The following is a 21,234-nucleotide window of genomic DNA, read 5'->3' as shown; positions in this document are numbered from 1 at the left end:
AAGACCTCAGGCTTTGGAATCAGAAAGACCCAGGTTGGAACCACTTTCTAGCTGTGGGACTGTGGCAGTTTGAGGTGACTCAGTCTCATTTTCCCCAGCTGCAAGAGGAGGATGAAAGCACATCTTTATTTGTATATGAGGAGATATATATATATATATACACACACACACACACACACACACACACATCCATTTTTGGAAGGATTATTATGAAGATTATAGATAACATAACTAAAATGCCTTGATGTGGTAGGCCCTCAATTATTTTTTTTTAATTTTTTTTTAACATTTATTTATTTTTGAGACAGAGAGAGACAGAGCATGAACGGGGGAGGGGCAGAGAGAGAGGGAGACACAGAATCGGAAGCAGGCTCCAGGCTCTGGGCCATCAGCCCAGAGCCTGACGCGGGGCTCGAACTCACAGGCCACAAGATCGTGACCTGAGCTGAAGACGGACGCTCAACCGACTGAGCCATCCAGGCGCCCCGGCCTTCAATTATTAATAGTAGAAACACTTGAGCTGTGACTTCAAGAATTTTTACTTTGTCTAGTGCCCAGGCTGACAGGCTCCTTGAAAGAGGTCTGATTGTTTGGATTCCCCATCCAAAGTTCCAAACCCAGCACCTTTCTCTTCTCACCCCCACCACCATCCACCCAGATCTATCACAGACTATCCTCTTGTGGTGGCCACTTGGGAGCCTCATGGCTAAATAAACAGATTCGTTGAACATGGAGAAAATGTTGACCCCATACCAGAATGCCGCGTCAATTGAAAACTTAAAATTAATGGCAATTTCTGCTTTTTTATTGTAATCAAACATACTAAATTTTTCAGGAATTTTTAACTCTAAAAACACCATGGATACTCAATACTCTGCTAATGACATAAACTCAGCAAGGAAAAGAACCAAGAGCACTATTTAGACATCCCTACAGTGGGAGTAGAGTGGGAGTAATAATGGCAGCAGTAATAATATCAATGCCCACCTTTAATATTAAGCACCAGGTCATGTTCTGAGCACCCAACACACATTCTCCTCTCCCATGGATCACAAAACTAGGACCTGGGAAGTGGCATGCTCAGGGTCACACAGCTAGGAAATGGCAGATTTGGGACCTGAACCTGGACGGGCCAGCCTCAGAGCCTGTGAATGCGACCACCCTGCTAAGTGCTGGCACAGAGAAGAGCAGTCTGAAGGTCATCAATGGAAACAAAGCAACCGTCTGTGCCAAGGATGTGGGGCTCTCGGTATTAGGTCGCATGGGAGAAAGCACACCAAGTGCACCCAATGATGGAGTGATCACTCATCATTCATGCATTCACCCAACACAGAGTCTACTCCAGAATCGGCAGGGTGTTGTTACTCCAAAGCCCCATTCTACTTGCAGAGTCACAGAGCTGAGATCTCCAAGTGCACAAGGACTGCGACTTGGCTCTGTATTTCCCATGTTGGGCACAGCACCTGGTGAGAGAGAGCACTGAGGAGAGGTTTGTGAAGTGAATGAGAAAACTAAGGAACCACCAACAAACTAAACTAGTAAATGACTGACATTTCTGTTTCTCTTCTTCCCTCCTCAATTTCCACAACTTGAGAGCTTTCCCAAGACAAGATGGGAAGGAAAACAGTAGCACCCCTGAACCTAATCCCATGAGATGCTCCAAACAGGAAATGGCATCACAGAATTATTCTAATTCAGACGGATGGTCCACACTAAGAAAAGCCACTGGGTGATTGTAGCTTGAGACAGTGTCTGTGGCCTACATAGACAGTTTCCAGGAAAAACAGGTTTCTATAAGCAAACACTGGTGATAAGCCAAGTGGAAAATCTTGACCACAGTCACATCAGACATCACTGGGCCCTTTGATGGTTTATCTGTATAAAAGAAAGTAATTTTCTGTATAAGCACTGGATTTTATAAATTTTGCTCCAGCTAAGTTATTCTTCAGCTTATCAAATCATGCATTGCCACATCTCATCATTCTGTAAATGACACCTAGTGTCAGAGAGAAAAATCTGTGCTTAAACGATATGGAAATCACAGTCTCAAAGCCTCTGAGCTCAACTGTAGTCATGTCGTCCTCTTTTCCTCCCTGCAAAAAGTGCAAAATGCAGGACTTAAAAGCTTTTAAGGTGGTGGACGGGGGAGGCAGGGCATTGAGGAGGGAGGAGAAGGGCTTTCCACAGGTCCAGTGACCTGCACTGCTCCTTAATCAGTAGAAGGGAATCAGGGTACAGCAGAATACACTTGACAGCAGAGACCAGCCCATTTTAAGCTAACTGCATGGATAAATCAAGCTGCACCTTTAGTGGAGGACGAGGAGGGAGGGACTAGATAGAGACGGAGTGACCTGACCCACACGGTTAGGCTACATGGCCCTTTCCAGAGACACCAACACTTCAAGAACATAGCTGCTAAAACAATGTGGAGGTAAGAATAAAGACAGGGTGGTGAGGAAGAGCTGCAGAGAGTAGGAGAAAGAAACTGAGGGAGAGGGGAAAGAGAAAATGGGCAAGGAAAGCAAAGTCATGGATTTATTTTTATTTACTGAATACTGATATAGGGCTCACTATTTGCCAGGTATTATTCTAAGCACTTTACAAATACTAACTTACTTAATCCTCATTATTAGCTTCATTTCTAGAAGAGAGAAGGAAGCTAAGCATGGAAAGAGTCAATGAGCTGACAACATATGGCCAGCAAGTGGCAGGGCCAGCACTTGAACCCAGGAAGCTATGTACCAGTCCATACTCTTACCCACCCCACATCAGGAAAGTCTTAGACCATGTTGCAATGGGAGTATCTGGCCCAAGGGCATTAGCACCCCCTTGAAACAGCTTTAAATATAGTTAGTTAGTTAGTTAGTTAGTTAGTTAGTTAGTTAAGGAATGTATCTCTTCAACAACTAGTCTTACAACATCAGCTATGTCCTTGTGTATGAATATAAATCAGGGAGACAGTGAAGGGGATGGTTCTCCTTTGAGCTGTAAAAAGAAAATGGTAGCCCATGGATCAAATAAAAGCAAATAACAGCCATAATTTGGCTAACATGCCCAAGAGTTCCCATATGCCAGCATTATATTCTCACTATGTCACCTTGGGCTGGGAGGAACAAGACATTTAGGTGAGATATCAACAGAAAGGTAGCTTTGGGTATAAATGCTATTATATTAACGATGAAGTCTGGTCAAACAAGCTGCCGGGAAAACTGGCTTAAGAGGGACTCAAAAACCGGCAGCCAAAAGACTCCCGGTCCCTCCTGATTCTCAGGTTCTATTTTCCAGCAGTCTCCTCATCCATCACAGGGAATTCTGTCTCAGGCCTCCTTCCTATCTCTCTGCAGTTTTACTTCTCTCAAGTTCCCTCTCCGGCCCCGGTTCTTGGCACAGTCCATCCCCATCATGGGCGTGGCTGGAGTTATCTTCTCTGAAGAGACTGCTCAGCTCCACGTATGCCCGCCTTACCAGATTCTCAGCCCCAGGCCATCAGGAACTCCCAGCTATGACGAGTGTGAATCTCGCTGCTGGGAAAATTGAGGAGTTCTCATCAGTTCTTCCCGTGAATAACTTCCATAAAAGTGTGCCACACTCAGTCCAAGATGGTTTGGGGCAAGAAGGGCCTGGACAAAGCTCTTGGTATCATGTATCCTTTTGCGAGCTAGATGCCAAAGAAAGCAAACCCAAGACAGTACTTTCTGTGTTCCCGTTCTATTCCAGCTGTGGGCTCCTCTTCCATCCATTCCTTTGTGACCCTACTTTTGAAAATCCTTACCCTGCCCACCTCCTCATCCCAGCCCCACCCTGTAGGAACCCTTCCTGCCTTAGTTCCCTAGCTAGAGTGCCTTTTTGGTTAGAGTGTCCGGCTCTCTGTGTCCGGATGGCATGTCTCACATTACTCTAGCCTTACTGGGATCACAGATGATATTTCCCTGTGCTTCAAAAACACAGTAGAAAAAATCTTTTGCTACACACTGAACTATATGTCATAAAGTTGTCTTCAAAGGCCCACCACAACTATAGAAAAGTGCCCATATAAAGACAAACAATTTGGGCTTTAGCTATCCGCTGCTGTCAGCTTTCTGGGAGCATTATACCATAAAGACTGTCTGCCAATAAACAGCATGTTTGGAGCTGGGGTGCTTTACTATGGGGGAAGAAACAGAGCTATAAAAATTAGGACATGTCTGACCACAAGAAGACAGAGTCTCAAGACAGCCCCTATGTTTTAGTTGTGACCAGTGTTCCCTGAGGCAGGCAAGGGAGACTGGGAATGGTCCCCATTGTGTTCTCTCTCAGCATTTCTTCCCCTCCAGCTCTGCTGCTCAATCTTTTGTCCTGACTTCTCTTCAGGAGGCAACAGAAAAAGCATGGACAGACTCTCCCAAGATACAGAGAGGCCACTGGAGGGGATTAGCACTGAAATCCTTCCAGAGCAGCTACAGGGCAGGGAGCCAGAGGGTGAGCCAAGGGGTCTTCTGCTATTTCATAAGCGTACGTCTCACCCTCTAATTGGACTCCTTCTCCAGAGAAGAGCCATTTCAGCACCCAGGAAGGCTGACTGTTGACAAACAAAACTGACTGGCTCACATGCGCACCCACCATCCCTCTGTGGGACCTCAACTCTCAGAAAGCTGATAATTACTAAAACACCCACATGATTTTCTGTTGCTTTCTCCACTATATTGTGAGTCAGAAAGGGCATAGGGAAGCCTATCACCTGCTGTCCTGGGGTTTCCTACCTTAGGTAGAGGAGAATTCACTGCTCTTGTCCTTAGAGGGAAAGACCACAATGGTTGCCATGGATCCAGTAATGCTACCCAAAAAGCCTCATTTTCACTAATGTTTGAGTAGCGGTATTATCGGGGGCTGCTGCATGGCCAAACAAACCACTGATAGTGTACTCACAGATCACTTGGCCTCTGCCTTGAGTTCCCAGAAACTGGAAACAAGAACATGCTGCCATTTGCACTGAGAATGTTTTAAAACAGTTGTATTTACGTTACTCTTAACAATGAAAAGGAGTTGTTTTGCATTTGCTCAGAACCACTATACATGTCTCCTTAATACCCAGTGAGGCACATGGGATGAAAATTGGCATATTATGCTCCTGTGTAATCATATGAAAAGTCAGACCCTTTAAAGAATGCCCAGTCTGTCTGTTCCAATCCACGGATACATGGCTAAACTTTGCAGGGCCAAAAAGCAGGGCTACCAAAAGCAATCAATGGCTTCCTCCTGTCACAAGGAGAAAATAAGCTAGTGAGTAAAGTTTTCTCAAACGTAAACTTCATTCCCATAAATTTTACTTACCAATTACCCATTTCCAGTGACCAGGACTCAACATCAACTCAACACATGGCCAAGTGGCACCAAATATTTGCAGAAAAAGGCTGTTGGGTGGCAGCAGCTCAAGCCAACTTGCTGGATAGAGCAGAATAAGGAAGCCTCTGTATATGAATAAAAGAGTGTCTCATGGACCACGTGGGCAGAGTGGAGCGAGGCCCCGGAGAGGGGCACACACTATCTATCTGAGCCTCTTTCTACACATCTTCATTCTTCTTTCCTTTGAATTGGCTTGTTTTGCTACTTAGTCTATGCAATAGAAGATGGTTACCCACACCTCCCAAGATTACTTGTTAACTTCCCAGTAAATAAAGAAACTGCCCCTCTCAATTAGTCCCTAATATCACAGTGAGAAAACCTGATAGGCCAGTTTAAGTCAGGGTTCTTCACCTAGTCCAGTAAGCTATATCCAGAGGGGTGAGGTCACGTGATACAAAATGGCCATAAGAGGTCTTGTAACCTGGGCATTAAGGCAGTTGCAAGAGAGAGAGGTAGCAGTGAGAAGCTACTATACCAGGGACACCATATATCAATGCTCTAGCAGGCCACAAAAAGTTCTATGTGGCCAAGCAAACACCACTAAAACCCAGTAGGGAAATACTCAGTTTTAATATGTTCTCCAGAACACTTTTCTTAGTAGAGGAAAAGAGAGAACAGTTCTGCAACCACAGCTAATCCTACAAGATAACAGACTGCTTTGCAAATAAGGTACTGAAACTCACAGTGATTAGGTAAGTGACACGAGGTCACCTGGCTAGAAAATGGTAGAGCAAATTTCAAACCCATGTGGGACTCCAAGACCCCATCCGTGCTCCATTCATTACTCATGCTGCCTCCCAAATGAACTCTGCCTGAGATAAGTACCAAGCACTGATGCAGCCAGTCCTGTCAGGCTTCTGACCTCAGCGCCAAGACACCCAGCATCCTCAAGCTGGAAGGGCCCAGCGGGCACCTGCCCGCTGCTCTGCTCTAACACCCAGGCCACGTCCCAGGTAAAACATCTCAGCCCTGAGCTACTCATAGGTCGTATACTGTTCAAGTGCTACCGATGCCATTTTCCTGTTTGCGTTTTGTTTTTGTTTTTGTTTTGTTTTTACAGTTCGTTGCTCATCCTAACTGTCAGCAGCAATTGCTTACCATGTGGTATGAAAATCTCTCAGGCTTACGTCAACAGTCTATCGCTGTGAAATTCCTGGCTGTCTTTGGAGTCTCCCTAGGCCTCCCTTTTCTCGCCATAGCCTATTGGATTGCTCCGTGCAGCAAGGTACAGACTGCTTAAGGTGCATGTCGTTTGCAGTGATTTCTTCTCTCTTCTTAGCATGACCTCAAGTCCATTTGTTCAGATCAACAGCTGAGCACTTCCCGTGTTTAAAGAAAATAGTCCTGAGATACTCACCTCAAGTAGAAAACCACACAGACCTGGGCTCTTTGTTTGTTTTTTCATTTTTTTTTTTAAACAGAGAGGAGTGATAATATGGGGAATTTAGAATACATGAGCCATAATCTGATCAATAATAGAAGAGAGAGGGAATACAGGGCACTTCTGCTCTTCTAATTATGCGATGTCCTAGACATGTCCTCTACACTCACTTTGATAATTATAATAATGGTAATAGGAAGAGCCAACATTTATTGAGTACTTTCTTTTGGCTAAGCCCTTTTCATGGAATATCTCATTTCCCTCCCTCAATTACATTCTGACACATATATTTTATGAAGTAGGTTCAGAAAAGAGAAATAACTAATAGGCTGAGAGTCCAATGCAGCTCATCTGGGGACACTGCAGACCCATCTCAACATCGTCCCAGTTTCCCTGGCTTCCTTCGTTGGGCTCTGTCCCACATGGGCAGCTAATTAGGTCACAAGAAGGAAAAGACAAAGGAAAGAAAGAGAGCTGGAAAGGTGCAGAGCTGGGTTCTTTTCTCACAGGGAAGGGGCATGTCCGGTGCCTGCTGGTGAGGGAGGGAGTGGAGCCCACACGAGTGCCAAGCTGCCAACCTTGCCACACCACCGTCCCTACAGCCTAGCCATCTGATCCCGAGCCTCAAAGAGCCACAACAGTCACTGCAGCTTCAGGCAAGGTTAGCACGTATGGGACTAAATCATGGAGAAATGATTCCACAGGGAATGCGATCAGCAAATGTGGTTAATGAAAAATGGAACCTCTCATTTAAAAAAAAAAATGTTTTAAATGGAACCTCTTGTCAACACCACTAAGAGGAATCTCTTGCCAGGATGACGGGCCCAACACTTCAGGGCTGCTGCTGAGGCCACCCAACCAGGCAGGCAGTGAGCTCACTGCCTTAGAGTAAGACGTGGGCCACTGAGAGAGGGGAGGATTCAGACTCCTTCTTCTGTAAAATGGTACTAAATATAAAAGGCCTCAAACTGAATACGTGTGGAATTCAACCTTACATCTACTGAGGATTTTGTTTCTTTGACAGTCTACCATGTCATGGATTTCTAAATCAGAACTCCCCAAATGATACATATGTAAATGAAGGCAATTTTTTTCTCTTTCATTACAAGCTGAAAAAAGTACAGTGCATAGAAAAACCTAACCAGACTTAAAACTGGGTTAGAGTAGGTCACTGGTTTTAGGCACATGTTTTCATCCTGGAATTCTCTAGTCTGTACCGCAGGTTAGGTCCTTGCCTTCCTCCAGAGTCATCACAGATGGACAGGGATGCTCACCTCCATACTCTGTGATCCCCAAACTAATTTCAGGACATTCAGTCATTAAAATGATAGCCAGTTGGTAGACAAAACACTGACAATCCTCAGTTTTGCTTTTAAAACCAAATGTGACAGCTACCAGAAAACGGACTAGCCAACACCAACAAATTGGTTTGCCTCTGCCTGCTTGGTGGCCTAGGGAAATATTGAGGAAGAAATTATATTGCAGTTGCTGACTAAATTGTTTAGATTTTCAGTAGGTCTAAGAAGAATCATCTTAGCCAATATCATGAAGATGTGATGCCAAAAAAAAAAAAAAAAAAAAAGATGCATAAAGGTGGAGGGAATTCTGGACTTTCCTGGGGTCCGATATAAATCGTGGAATCTGATACCACCATGAAACATACGGTCACACCTACAGTCGACTTCTAGAACATTCTGGAAGAAATGATTACAGGAAAATTTAACCCAATGGCTGAGGCTTCCTCTCCTCTGTTCAGATACCTGTCTGATTGACATCTGGTGTTCCCAGAGCTTCCAGTAATACTCCAAAAAAGAGCACTAAAGATAAATATGAGCTGGCCATTATGCCACCTGTGCCTTCTGGGCACTTTCTGGGCTGCAAGTCTGAGTTCAACACTTTGGAGGGTGTGTCCATATTGGAGTGACAAGTCTTAGTCTGTGGCATGTGATAATTCTTGCTGGCACTGCTCATTCTGAGGAAAGATTCTCTCATTAAAGAGGGAAACTTTAGTTGTCAAAGTGGCTCTGAGGCAGTCAAAGGACAGATAAAACAGCCAAGATATTTTTAGTCTTTCCTTTCACCACTCTGAAAGAAATCCTTTCAAGTTTGGCAAATATATTACATTACTGGGGATTATAAAAGGGTCACATCTTCCATGTGAAGAAACCAGGACTCTCCAAAGGCTCCAGAATACAATGTCCTCCCAAGAAAAGTGGCACAGTGGAGAATTCTGTTAATGTGCTAGCATCCCTCCTCCCAAGGGGTCACTTCCTTTATACCTGTCCAATAAATCTATGGAAAAGCCAGCGTCATTCCAGCAACTTCATATTCTAACCACAATTTGACACCTGCCTCAAAGAAATTATACGCTGATTTTTTTATAAACATATTCGTAAAATGTTACTGCTAAACGTCATCAGTCAGCTAACGTCCATCAACGTCTAACAAATATTGAAGTTTCTGTTTCCAAATTAACACTGCATTTACACTTAATAGCTGCTGCCCTAATTTAGGGACCATTAGGGACACCAAAATTACTTGATTGGCTTGCTAAAATTATCTCATCATTTCTTTCCCATTGAATTCCCACTGCTGTCAATTCTACTTTTATTTAAAGTTTTGAGGGTCCCTATGAAAGAAAGCTAAATAAGGATATTATAAGGATTATGAGAGTGTCAACAGAAGTTCAGCTTAGTAATATAGTGGCTGAAGAGGGTAACCAAATCACAGATGTGTACCTAAGGTGATAATGCCAGGTCTGGATCATGGGACAGGCCTGTCAAGGTCAATAAAGAGAACAGTGACATTTTTTTGATCATTTCTCATCTTAATCACGAACACGGCTGAGGTCATGCAGCACACTGGGAGGCTGGTGAGTTCTAGCCTGCACCAATGCTCTCAGGTCCATCGTTTCCCACCAAGCTCTTCCTCCTCTCAACAATGGCTCTGATGCCAAGGGTGTGTATAGCCTGTTTTCCACCCTTTGCTATTCCATTCCAATTCATAATTTAGGTTGTCTGCCTATTAAAATCTGAGAGCTGAAAGAAGAACAGTCATCCTCAAGGGCTCAAACAGTGTCTCTACAGCAGGTGGACTGGGGCAGAAGTCCACAGGATGCAAGTGTTGAGGAACCACACAAGTTTTCATTATAAGGGTGTGAGAGGTGAAACTGATTTCCTCCAAGCCTGTTAACCTTGACTGTTTAATTATCCTTATAAATCAATCCCAGGACTCAGACAAGGAGAGCTGTAAATACATTCAGCCTCCTACCTGAGGTCTCTGCATTATACGGTCCATCAGTCCACATACTACCACATAACTCTCAACTGAGGAATGCCAAAGTGTTAGCTGCCACGCCCTGACCCCTCAGCCTGGTGCCAAACAAAAACACCCAGTGAGGAGGTGCAAGGAACTCTGCAGCTTTGGAAGATCCCTGCTTTGCCTTGCCAAAGCTGAAGTGGTTTGACACAAGGGTCCTCACACCATGCAGTCCAGGGCCAACCAGGAGAGGACAATGATGTCAAAGGCCTCTGAGCCCCCGTCATTCACCCCTGGCAGACAGCACTAGATTAAAGAAAATGATGCTGCAATTTTTAAAGCATTGCCATGGAGCGGAAATTTGTGCCAGGAAATAGAGCGTATTTTGCTCTTATATTACAAAAGTGTCTGCTCTCAAATCCAAAAGGAGAGTCCCTCACCTGACACCTTGCCAGGACAGGATTTAAGAGTACCAGAAGGCTGATCACTTCCACACGTAGCCCGGTCTGAGTCCTGCAACATTCTCTCCCCAACTCTCCATTGATAGTAGCAACATTGAAAGGAAGAACCAACCCTTACAGCTTATTCTAGGCCCTCCAGTGTCCAGCAACATGTTGCACATAGACAGGACCCCAGAAGAGCTCACGGCATAAATGCACTAGGACTCTGTGTAGCTTCCACCTTGTGAACCCTTGTGTACAAGCTTTTTAAGAGCCAGCTGAGTTTAAGTTTCCCCTTAGGAGAATTGCGTGAGGCCCTTCAGTGTCACATAGTAAGTGCTTCCTGGCACTTCACATATGCTTCACATGTGCCAGGAGCTGCTCAGCTTTCTGCACGTTATTCACTTCTTACGTCAACCCTATGTAACAAGTTATATGTTATCCCCTTTTTACAGATGAAAAAACTAAGACACAGAGGAACTAAGTAACATGCCAAAAACTATGGAGCTGTGACTGAAATCTAGGATCTCTGGCTCCAGAGACCTGACCTTAACCATTGCACATGAGTGCACACGCACGCACACACACAGAGGCCTGCCCTCCCACACTTTCCAGTACATCGGCAGCATTAGAACCTTCAATACTGAATATAAGTATCTTAACTGTTGCTTACTTGACTTTGCAATGCATCTGATTCAGAAATTTAGAGATGGCAGGACTTTTCTAGAAGGGAGGAGTCAAAACCATGACATGAAACTCTACTCTTTCCTCTTCTTTCTGGAGAAACCCTACCTTCAAGAGTCCATTATCACTCAGCACCTCTTCAGCCCGCAGGACAAAGGGTGGATTCACAAGGTAATGTGAGAACACCCAGATTAAAGACACCAAGTGAACAACCCCCTGCCCCGATCAAAAAAAAAAGAAGATTCCTGAGCCCCAGGTTAGACATGTTGATTAAGCATTTGAAAGGGAGCATATGGAGAAACCCACCCCTAATTTAACCAGGATCTCTAACATTTGAGAACCACTCTGGCATTGAAGCTGTGCATGTTTCTTTTTGGAACATGATCCATATTTTTCACTGAGCCCTTCCTTGATGCCACTGGCACATGGTGGCAAGTGAGGGTGGCATTTGCTGAGGGGGGCTCTGGTGGTACAAGACTGGGGAGAGATGTCAGAAACATTCTCTGGGTCTCCTTCTGCAGATATTACCTACCTTGCAGGCATGTGGCTACCAGGTCCCCATTTAGATGACTACACTTATGGTTATGGCTAAGAGCCCAGTGGCATGGAACACAAAGGCTTGCTAACCAATAAAACTCCACCTCTGATTGCTCATGAAGGCCATTCATTTGCAGCTAATTCAAGAGCACTACTCAACTGCTCTCATATTCATATACTTCTCAGAGTTTAAGAATAGTACACAGGAGGTTTGAAGTGAGCCAGAGTACTTGGATACTACAAGCCTAGATTTCCTGTATCAGTTCTCTGCTCACAAGGTCCAAGTAATGACAGAGCTGCTTAAGCCCATTATTCAGACTCACCAGTTTTGCACTGGTGAGCAAACGGCAGACCACACCAAGGTCTACATCTCCCAAAGCTCTACCATCTTTTTTTTTTTACACCTACCACTGTTACTTGACCCAGCTATGAGCTGCTGGCATGCTTGGCTGACTTTTCTCCTTTCTTTTATCTCACCTGGTGGCTTTGTGAAAGGAGAAGTTTTCCCCAGGTGTAATTTGTCTCAAAAATTATCTTTGTGAGACAAATAGGAAATGTCACACACACAACAACAAAAAAAGAAAAAAAGAGAAAAAGAAAGAAAGAAAAGAAAAAAAAAAGAAAACCATTAACATGATTTGATCTTAGCTGACCTTTATCAAATTTTGACCATTTAAAAAGAAGACTTGAAGCCCAGAAGAAAAAGAGGAAAGGAGCATTAATACCTAACCTCACCTTTCCTCCCTAGGGCTCAGATCGAGTGGGGACTGAACCCAGGCTCATCTTACACGGCACCACAAGAGCCTTATAAGAGTTTTTTCTTATGTTTGTAGTAGATACAGTAATTTTTACAGTCTCATCTTCTGCCAGACAATAAGAACCTGAAGGAGGTAACAAAGAGAAGATTAAATTCCTCAAACCGTGTCTTCTGGGGAATACCAAGGCCAGCTCAGGTTCAGCTGTGTGTAGCTTCCTGTGTCAGGCACCTCACATGGGTGAGAAGGAGCAGTGTCCCTGTGTCCTCCTCCAGGTTGTCACCAGAAGGCATAGAGCCTAATGATAAAGGACTGGGGAAACCTGGCCATTGAGATCTGAAGAGCTGGGTCTCTCCCCATGGTCCCTATCTTTTTCTGATATTTCTGGGACCCTGCTGGGGCACACAAGATCTGACATCCCTTTCCATCTGTGCAGCCTACCCCACTCCCCACCCTTCAGTCAGGCTCCACGACTCTCAACTCTCACCAGGCTTCCCTCGACTCTCACCACTACCCCAGCTAGGACACACTGACAAGAAACAATGCAGTGACTATTGAAGGATGACTCCTGGGTACAGGAGCATCCTGGCTGGGAAACGGGGCTTCAAGATTCCAACACAGTCAGCTAAAATGGCGAAAAATTCAAACCAGCTATTTGATATAGAAATCAAAATAAGACATGGTTTAATTCAGTTTTCTTACTGAATTTATGTGAGATGTTTTATTTTGTCCTTAGATTTAACCTGTGCATTCCAAATTTAACACATCTATGTATGATCAAAACTAAGCTACAGTCCTATTTTGTAAATAATGAACATTACAAAGGAGTGTCATTTACAAAATGTCTGTAGGCCAGTAGAATTAGTGCCATATGATATTTGACAATGCAAATGAATTGAAATGAGTTTTTTCCAGCATAGTAGGGATTCCCAATGTCTAGACCTGAGATGCCAAGTTTTTTTTTAATTAAAAATAGCATTTTTTAATTTCAATACATAGGTTCTATAGCATTAGAATCATAATAAATCACGTTACACTCATAACCAGAACAATTAAAGTGGATGATTACCATGCTGAAGCATATTAAAAGAACATTATCAAGCCATCTGATTTATAAATGTTATGTCAAACATAGTCATAATAAGGGAAATTTTACCTGCAAAAACCCCTGTAATTGATCTTCTACTGAACCAATACTCTATCTCCTGGGTGACATTTCACTCTAGGACTCCTGAATGAGTCAGAATGTGAACATCAATTAACCAGGCACTGGCTACAGATGAACATCTGCTCTGGAGAGGGAAGCGAGCTTCAGAAAAGGTTCCTCTCTTTGCTCTTGTCTGACTGGTGTACAGAGTGAGGAGTAAGTTTCGGTGCTTAGGTGCAAGTGATGGCAGGGACCTACAAGGGACCCACACGAGTTCATCAACAGGGGTCAGGAGACTCACTGTGTAGCCTGCAGGTTAGTTCTCAAAGACTTAAGTAGCCTTTGGATGGCACACCAGGGCTAGAGAAGATGTGGCCAACACTTGCTCCCTAACAGGGCATCTCCTGGATCATCTCAGGCTCACATGGAACAAGCGCACAAGTTAATGATGCACTAGAGCCACAAGGGAAACCTCAGTAAGTTTTACAGCAGCATCACAGAGGCTATTATCGACACACAAGCTGTAATAAAAATATAATTTTTTTAAAGTACAGGGGGTGAAGCTTTGCGCATTGGCAGTATCATAGCCAATGAGGTTTATCCGAGGAGCGATTATTGCTAATTAAAGTACAGGGGGTGAGGGGAGTCCTATATGTCTGGAAATAGACCTGTGAGTTAAAAAATGAAATCAAAAGGGAAACTGTAACATATTTATAACTGAATATCAATGAAGATACTACCTGTCCAAATTTCTTGGAATATAGCTAAAGCAGTACCTAGTGGGAAATGTATAGTTTAAACAAATTTACCAAGTTATAAGCAACACTGAAAACAAAACATCAAAAAACGAAACTCAGGAAAATGGAAAAAAGAGCAAGGGAGCATATCCAGTGTGTAATTTTTTTAATTCTGAACTCTACTGAGATAGGTTATTTTCCTCCAGATTTGAATGGCATAAATTGTGTATCCATGTGGTTGCGAGATGCTGTGTAGATTATAAGATGATGATACATCAGTGTCTTCTACTCCTGCTCTGTACCACTCCCACTAAATCTCTTAAATAGAAAAAAATGGAAGTCAACAGAAAATGTATTTGGTTCAGCAGCATCTCACATAAAAGCGCAAGAGAAAATGTGGTCTGGGTTCAGTTAGCGGCTCTGTCCAAGATAATGGATTCTCTGGCTAAACTTTTGGCAAAAGCATTTTAAAGAGAGCCTGCACCCACCTACAGCTGCCAGTTTAATATGTCTTGTACATATTTTGTTTCCAGCTAGGAAGAACCCTGAGGAGCCCTTTCATGAAATTTGTAGCCCATGCAGTTTCTTTTACAATCTTTTTGGGACTGTTAGTTGTGAATGCATCAGACCGCTTTGAAGGCGTTAAAACCCTGCCCAACGAAACCTTCACAGACTACCCGAAACAGATCTTCAGAGTGAAAACCACACAATTCTCCTGGACAGAAATGCTCATCATGAAGTGGGTCTTAGGTAAGCAGTCACTCTGTCCTATATTCTCTCCTCCACTAATGATAATAGGACATTATTAAACTCTGACTTCTGAACCTCTTCCTCTCCTCGAGTGCCCTCTGGCAGGCAAAATGGCAAGCAGATGACCAATACGGAAGCCAAAGTCAGCTTCTGTATATGCTGGTGTAGAAGACGCACAAACCTTTAATATAAATCCCAATTTCGGAAGAAGATGTTTGGAGGAAATGTGCTACATACTTTTCAATACACATGTATTGAAAGTGACTGTAAAGTAGACTTGCATGGGAAAATGTATTTGGACCGTTTAAGTGTAGTCTATAAGAAGCCTCAGGAAGTCAAGTTTTGTTTCTAGTAAAGAGTATAAAACTTCAAAGCTTAAATGATATTTTTTATCACTGACTACTAATATAGAGTAGAATCTTGATGATAAATATAAATCTAAAAAGTTAGGGGAGTAACATTTTCTCACTGTTTGTGTTAATGAACATCAGGACCCTGTGCAATTCCTCCCTGCGGTGATATTTTGTGCTGCCAAGGTCTACCACTAGAATTGCCAAAGAAAGTGTTCCCAATTTCCCCAATGACTAGCTAAGACCATCTCTCTTTTGCCTACTTCATAAGAACTATAAATCAATAAGATAAACTAAAATGGTAAAAGCTACACCTGTATAGGCAAAATGTGACAGAGGTTTTTCTAACACTGAAATTTGCAAAATTGATAAAAAAAAAAAAAACATTAGACATGGAGAAAAAAATGATTAACTGTAAAAGCTATAATCAGTGACACTGTACATAACTAAAATCTAATCAATAAATTATAATATTTGTGTCAAAAATATGAATTTGATCAGAATTTTTGAGCAAAACAAAACTGAAGACAGAACTGCCAAATTTCATCTCTGTAGTATCACAATGTGTTCAATTAATTAAACCACCCTAATGGTATGCACCCCAGATTTTGCTTTTGTCACAAAATTTCAGTATTCGTGTAATTTTCACTGTGTTTACATTAACGAACATGAGTAAAACTGTACACAGGGTCAAAGTGTGTATGCCATCAATCAACAAAATCACAAAAAACTAAGTACTTGAACACAGCCCAACACATGACCTGCTGCAATTAAATGACATAGCCTAAGCGAGCCACAACAGTCAAACCACATGAGAACATCCTACAGATGGCCAAGCTGAGAGCAATGGGGATATGGACTCTGGGCTGGGTCTCTAAATAGGAAGAGGGTGATAAAGGTTTGATCCAAAGGACAGGGGCAGGAAAGCATACCATGCTTACCAGAGGCTTTCCATCAACGAGCAAGTCTATGACCAAAGGCTCATTTAGTGGAGTCACCGGCACTAAAGCTGTAGAGAGACATTAAAGCCTGCTGCAGTGAGTTCTGGGGTCTAACTTTCACAGTTCAAGGCCTATCCCAATTCTCCCTAGTATACCCCCATGGATAAACTCAACACTTTAACACTGCAGTGGACTGAACATCTGTATCCCCCCCCCCCCAAATCCATATGTGAAACCCCTAACCCCAATGTGATGGTATCAGGGAGTGGAGCCTTGGAAAGGGATTAGGTCATTAGGACAAAATGCTTATGAATGGCCTCAGTGCCCTTGTTAAAGGGTCCCCGAAGGTACCATGTGAAGGTACAACAAGCAGTCTGCAACCCAGAAGAGGGCTCTCACCAGAACCCAAATATGCCTGGCAATCTAATTTTGGACTTCCAACCTCCAGAACTGTGAGAAATAAATTTCTGTTTATAAGCTACCCAGCCTGTGACTTTGTTACAGCAGTCCAAATTGACTAAGACAGAGATTCCATTTTTTTAATGTAATTTATTGTCAAGTTAGTTAACATACAGTATATATACAGTGTGCTCTTGACTTTGGGAGTAGATTCCCATGATTCATCACTTACATACAACACCTAGTGTACATCCCAACAAGTGCACCCCTCGATGCCCGTCACCTTCCCGCTCCCCCACCTCCCCATCAACCCTCAGTTTGTTCTCTGTATTTAAGAGTCTCTTATGGTTTGCCTCCCTCTCTGTTTGAAACTATTTTTCCCCTTCCCCTATGGTCTTCTGTTAAGTTTCTCAAATTCCACGTTATGAGTGAAAACATATGGTATCTTTCTCTGACTGACTTATTTCATTTAACATAATACCCTCCAGTTCCATCCATGTTATTGCAAATGACAAGATTTCATTCTTTCTCATTGCAAAGTAGTATTCCATTGTATATATAAACTACATCTTTATCCATTCATCAGTTGATGGACATCTGGGCTCTTTCCATAATTTGGCTATTGTTAATAGTGCTGCTATAAACACTGGGGTACATGTGACCCTATGAATCCTGTATCCTTTGGATAAACTCCTAGTAGTGCTATTGCTGGGTCATAGGATAATTCTATTTTTAACTTTTTGTGGAACCTCCACACTGTTTTCCAGAGTGGCTGTACCAGTTTGCACTCCCACCAACAGTGCAAGAGAGTTCCCATTTCTTCACATCCTCACCAACATCTGTTGTTTCCCAAGTTGTTAATTTTAGCCTCTCTGATTGGTGTGAGGTGGTATCTCAGTGTAGTTTTGATTTGTACTTCCCTGATGATGAGTGATGTTGAGCATGTTTTCATGTGTCTATTGGCCATCTGAATGTCTCTGGAAAAGCGTAAGACACAGAACAAAAAAACAAACAAACAAACAAACAAACAAACCGTAACTCACATGTTGGGTTTATGGATAAAACTTAAAGAGTATTTATGGCACCAGTCACTCACCCACCACCTTTCCCACTGGCCTCCAGGGAGAAGACTGCGGTGAGTGTGACCTAACTTGCTCTTAAGTGGATAGGTAGAGCTACCATATGTTACTGAAGTATGACTTCCTCCTGATTCCCCATATTTCTCTTCCTGGATATCAGAGCACTGTCCCAATAAGAGGCATGTATCTCTAGCTAGAAAGGACCCAATTTCTATAGCCTAGTCCCAGTTTCCACCCATCAAAGCAGAGCTGAGTTTTTAAGACTGTTACATGAAAAGTACTGGGGAGGAGTGGACTTGTTAACCTATTACCTATTATATTTCAGGTAGAAGATTCTAACCACTTTATCTTATTTAATTTTTGTCAAACTTTGTATTATGAATAATTTCAAGAATATATAAAAATCAAGACAAGAGTATAATAAAACCCATGGACCAATCTCTCATGTTCAACAACTAGGAAGTCATGGCTAATCTTTGTTTCATCTATGCCTTCACTAGCTCCCTTCCCCCAATGCTGTAGTATTTTGAAGCAAATCTCAAGTACATATCATCTACAAACATTTTTGTGTGTATCACTAAAAGATAAGTTCTCTTTTTTCCATCTTTTTTTCTCTCTTCAAGTTCACTGATACTTTTTCCTCATTGTCTGTGATTCTAATCCCCAATTGGTGAATGTTTCCTTTCAGCTATTATATTTTCCAGCGCTTGAAATTCTCTTTGGCTCTCTTTTTATCTTTCATTTCCTTCTTCATGACGTTTATATTTTCTTTTAAGTCCTTGAACATAGTGGGCATACTTATAGTAACTGTTATAAAATCCTTAACTCCTAATTCTATAATTTCTGTAATTTCTGGGTTAACTTCTATTACCTAATATTTCTCCTGACATAAATCCCATCTTCCTGCATCTTGGTGGGTTAGTAATTTCTGATTGAATGATGGGCACTTGATATGTTGTTGATCATCTAGATTTTGTTGTCTTCCTTGAAAGAGTGTTTGGCTTTATTCTGACAGGCTATTAAAATTACTTACAGATGAGTTTGGGGCTTTTCAGGCTTTCTTACAGTGAATCTGGAGAAAATTAACCATAAGGATTGTTTCTCCTTATACTATAGAGACACACATCTGGAGTCTCTACTAAATGCCCTGGATAATCAACAAGGAACCTCAACTCTGGAAGGTTGGAGCTCAAACATCTCTCCATTGTGGGTGAGCTCTGGAAACTATTCAGCTTGCAGCTCTCTGGCTGTTAGTGGAGTTTTATTCTTGGCATTCATAACTTAGTATTGAAATGTTCAAAAAGACCCCTATGTAATTTTCTGGACTTGGTGGTTTTGTTTTTTGGTTTGCGTAGTATCCTTCTCTCTGGGACTCTGCCACACAATGTCTAATTACCTCTACCTTCCTGAACTCTAGACTCTGCCTCTTCAACTCAGTAGGACTGCCTACCATGCTTCTGGGATCCCTCTCCATGCACTGCAGACTGGAATGTGCCACCATAAAGAAAGATATGGTGATCAAATGGCTTTCTGTGCTGGTTTCCCTTTACTGAAAGACCACTGTCCTATGCTATCTCCAATGTTTGAGGATAGTTTCTTTTTTTCTTTATCTCTTCTCTCTTTTCTAGTTTACTAATCCCATCATGTCTGGTAATAGAAATCAGAATTCTTTTTTCTAAAACAGAACCACAAACATAAAAAAAGTTTCATAATGATTTTTTTTGTATCTTTAAATACCTAGTCAGTACTCAAATTTCTCTGATAGAGGAGACAAACTGAATAATGACCTGAGTAGCTTGCTCTTCTCTTCCTTCTGCTCTGTTCATATTTTACCTTCTCAGAGTAGCTGAGCAGATAACAGCATGTCCTCTCATCTTCCTACTCTGAGAAGATGAAATTTTAACAGAGACCTGAAGGTAAGCTTTGCAGACATCTAGGAGGAAAGCATTCCAGACAGAGGGATCAGTATGTGTTGAAGGCTTAGATTCAAGGGAACTGCAAAGAAACCAATGTGGCTGAAGCTTAGTGAATGAGGAAAGAACAGAGATGAAGTCAGAGGGATAGGCAGAGTCAGATCACACAAGGCCTTGTAGGCCATTGTACACAGTTTTGATTTTATTCTGAGCACGACAAGAAACCATCAGAAAGTTCTGAGCACAGAAGTGACATCATCTGACTTAAGTTTCTGATGGGGTTCACTGGCTGCTATGTACAGCACAGAGGATTCTAGAACAAGAAGAGAGGCAAGGAGACCAGTTAGGAAGCCAGTACGTTAATTGAGACAGGAAATGGTTTGTTTTGAGGAGGTGGTAGGTGGTGATTACATTCTGAAGATAAAATCGATAATATTTACTTTTGGATTTTGTGTGGGGCGTAAGAGAAAGAGAGCAGTCAAGGAAAATTCCATGTGTTTTAGCTGAAGTAATGGTATAATACAGCACCATTCACTGAGACAGGAAAGACCAGGGGAGGAGCAGTTTGGAGAGAGAGCAGAAAAGGAAATCAAGAGTTCAGTCTGAGATACCTATTAGACAACCAGGTGGAAATGTCAAGGAGCACTTGGCTATACATGTCTGAAGTACATAAGTATATAAGGAGAGGCTGGTGCTGAAGACATAAATATGAGCATGTCAGTATATTTAAAGGAAATTACATGCAATCACCTCGACTGTGAATGTGGTCAGACAAACTGAGGACTGACCCCTGAGGCGTGATGATACTTAAAGGATGAAAGACGAGAAGTATCTAGCAAAAGAGATTAGGTAAGAGGAGAGCCAAGAGAGTGGTGTTGAAGTCTATCAAAGTAATAACTGTGTCAAGAACCAGGAAGTGATGACTTATGTCGAATGCCGGCAGATTAAGTCACATGAGACCTGAGACCTCACCACCAAATGTGGAAGCAAAGTTCCGGAGTAGTCAGAGGGGATGGAATCCAGTATGCAAGTGGAGGACATGGACTTAGCAGGGCCATGAACTCCTCATCCAGTATAACAGGAGGGAAGCCGGGGTTGAGAGCACAGGGCAGGTGGCTTGCTAGATGCAGTGGTGGGAGCAATGTGGAAGTTCTTGGGATATTTCTCCTACTTTCTTAATTCTTTTCTCGATAAATATTTTCTAGTTATTAGGCATTATATTATGTATCAGGCGCTGTACCAGATACTGGGGAAGCAGTTGTAAAATATGACTAACATGACCTTATCCCTAAATACATTCTGGAGCTGTTTAGTTATTACAAAGTACTACTAATCTTTGAGAGAAAGATTCTGAACACTGTGTGCACTGCTGGCACATCCGAAAGTCTACAGTCTGATTTACCCTCTGCTCAGACATGGAGAGCCTTGAAATGGCAGGAGGCCTATAATGACAGAACTTTGAATTCTACTTGGGCGGGGAA

At 42.5% G+C, this 21,234-nt stretch overlaps 1 protein-coding gene and 1 pseudogene across 1 annotated transcript in view; both read left to right on the top strand.

Annotated features, from left to right (window-relative positions):
• Window positions 1-21,234, top strand: part of TRPC7 (transient receptor potential cation channel subfamily C member 7) — a 131,013-nt gene that overhangs the window by 66,616 nt on the left and 43,163 nt on the right. Inside the window, exons 4-5 of the mRNA XM_042956330.1 lie at window positions 6,443-6,607; window positions 14,855-15,071. Of these exons, the coding sequence (XP_042812264.1) occupies window positions 6,443-6,607; window positions 14,855-15,071 (382 nt within the window). The remainder of the gene's footprint in view (window positions 1-6,442; window positions 6,608-14,854; window positions 15,072-21,234) is intronic.
• On the top strand, window positions 14,146-14,307 carry LOC122231986 (annotated as a pseudogene).

Source organism: Panthera tigris, chromosome A1 (assembly GCF_018350195.1).
Source record: "Panthera tigris isolate Pti1 chromosome A1, P.tigris_Pti1_mat1.1, whole genome shotgun sequence".
Lineage (NCBI taxonomy): Eukaryota > Metazoa > Chordata > Mammalia > Carnivora > Felidae > Panthera > Panthera tigris.
This window is presented reverse-complemented; position numbering and strand designations above follow the sequence as displayed.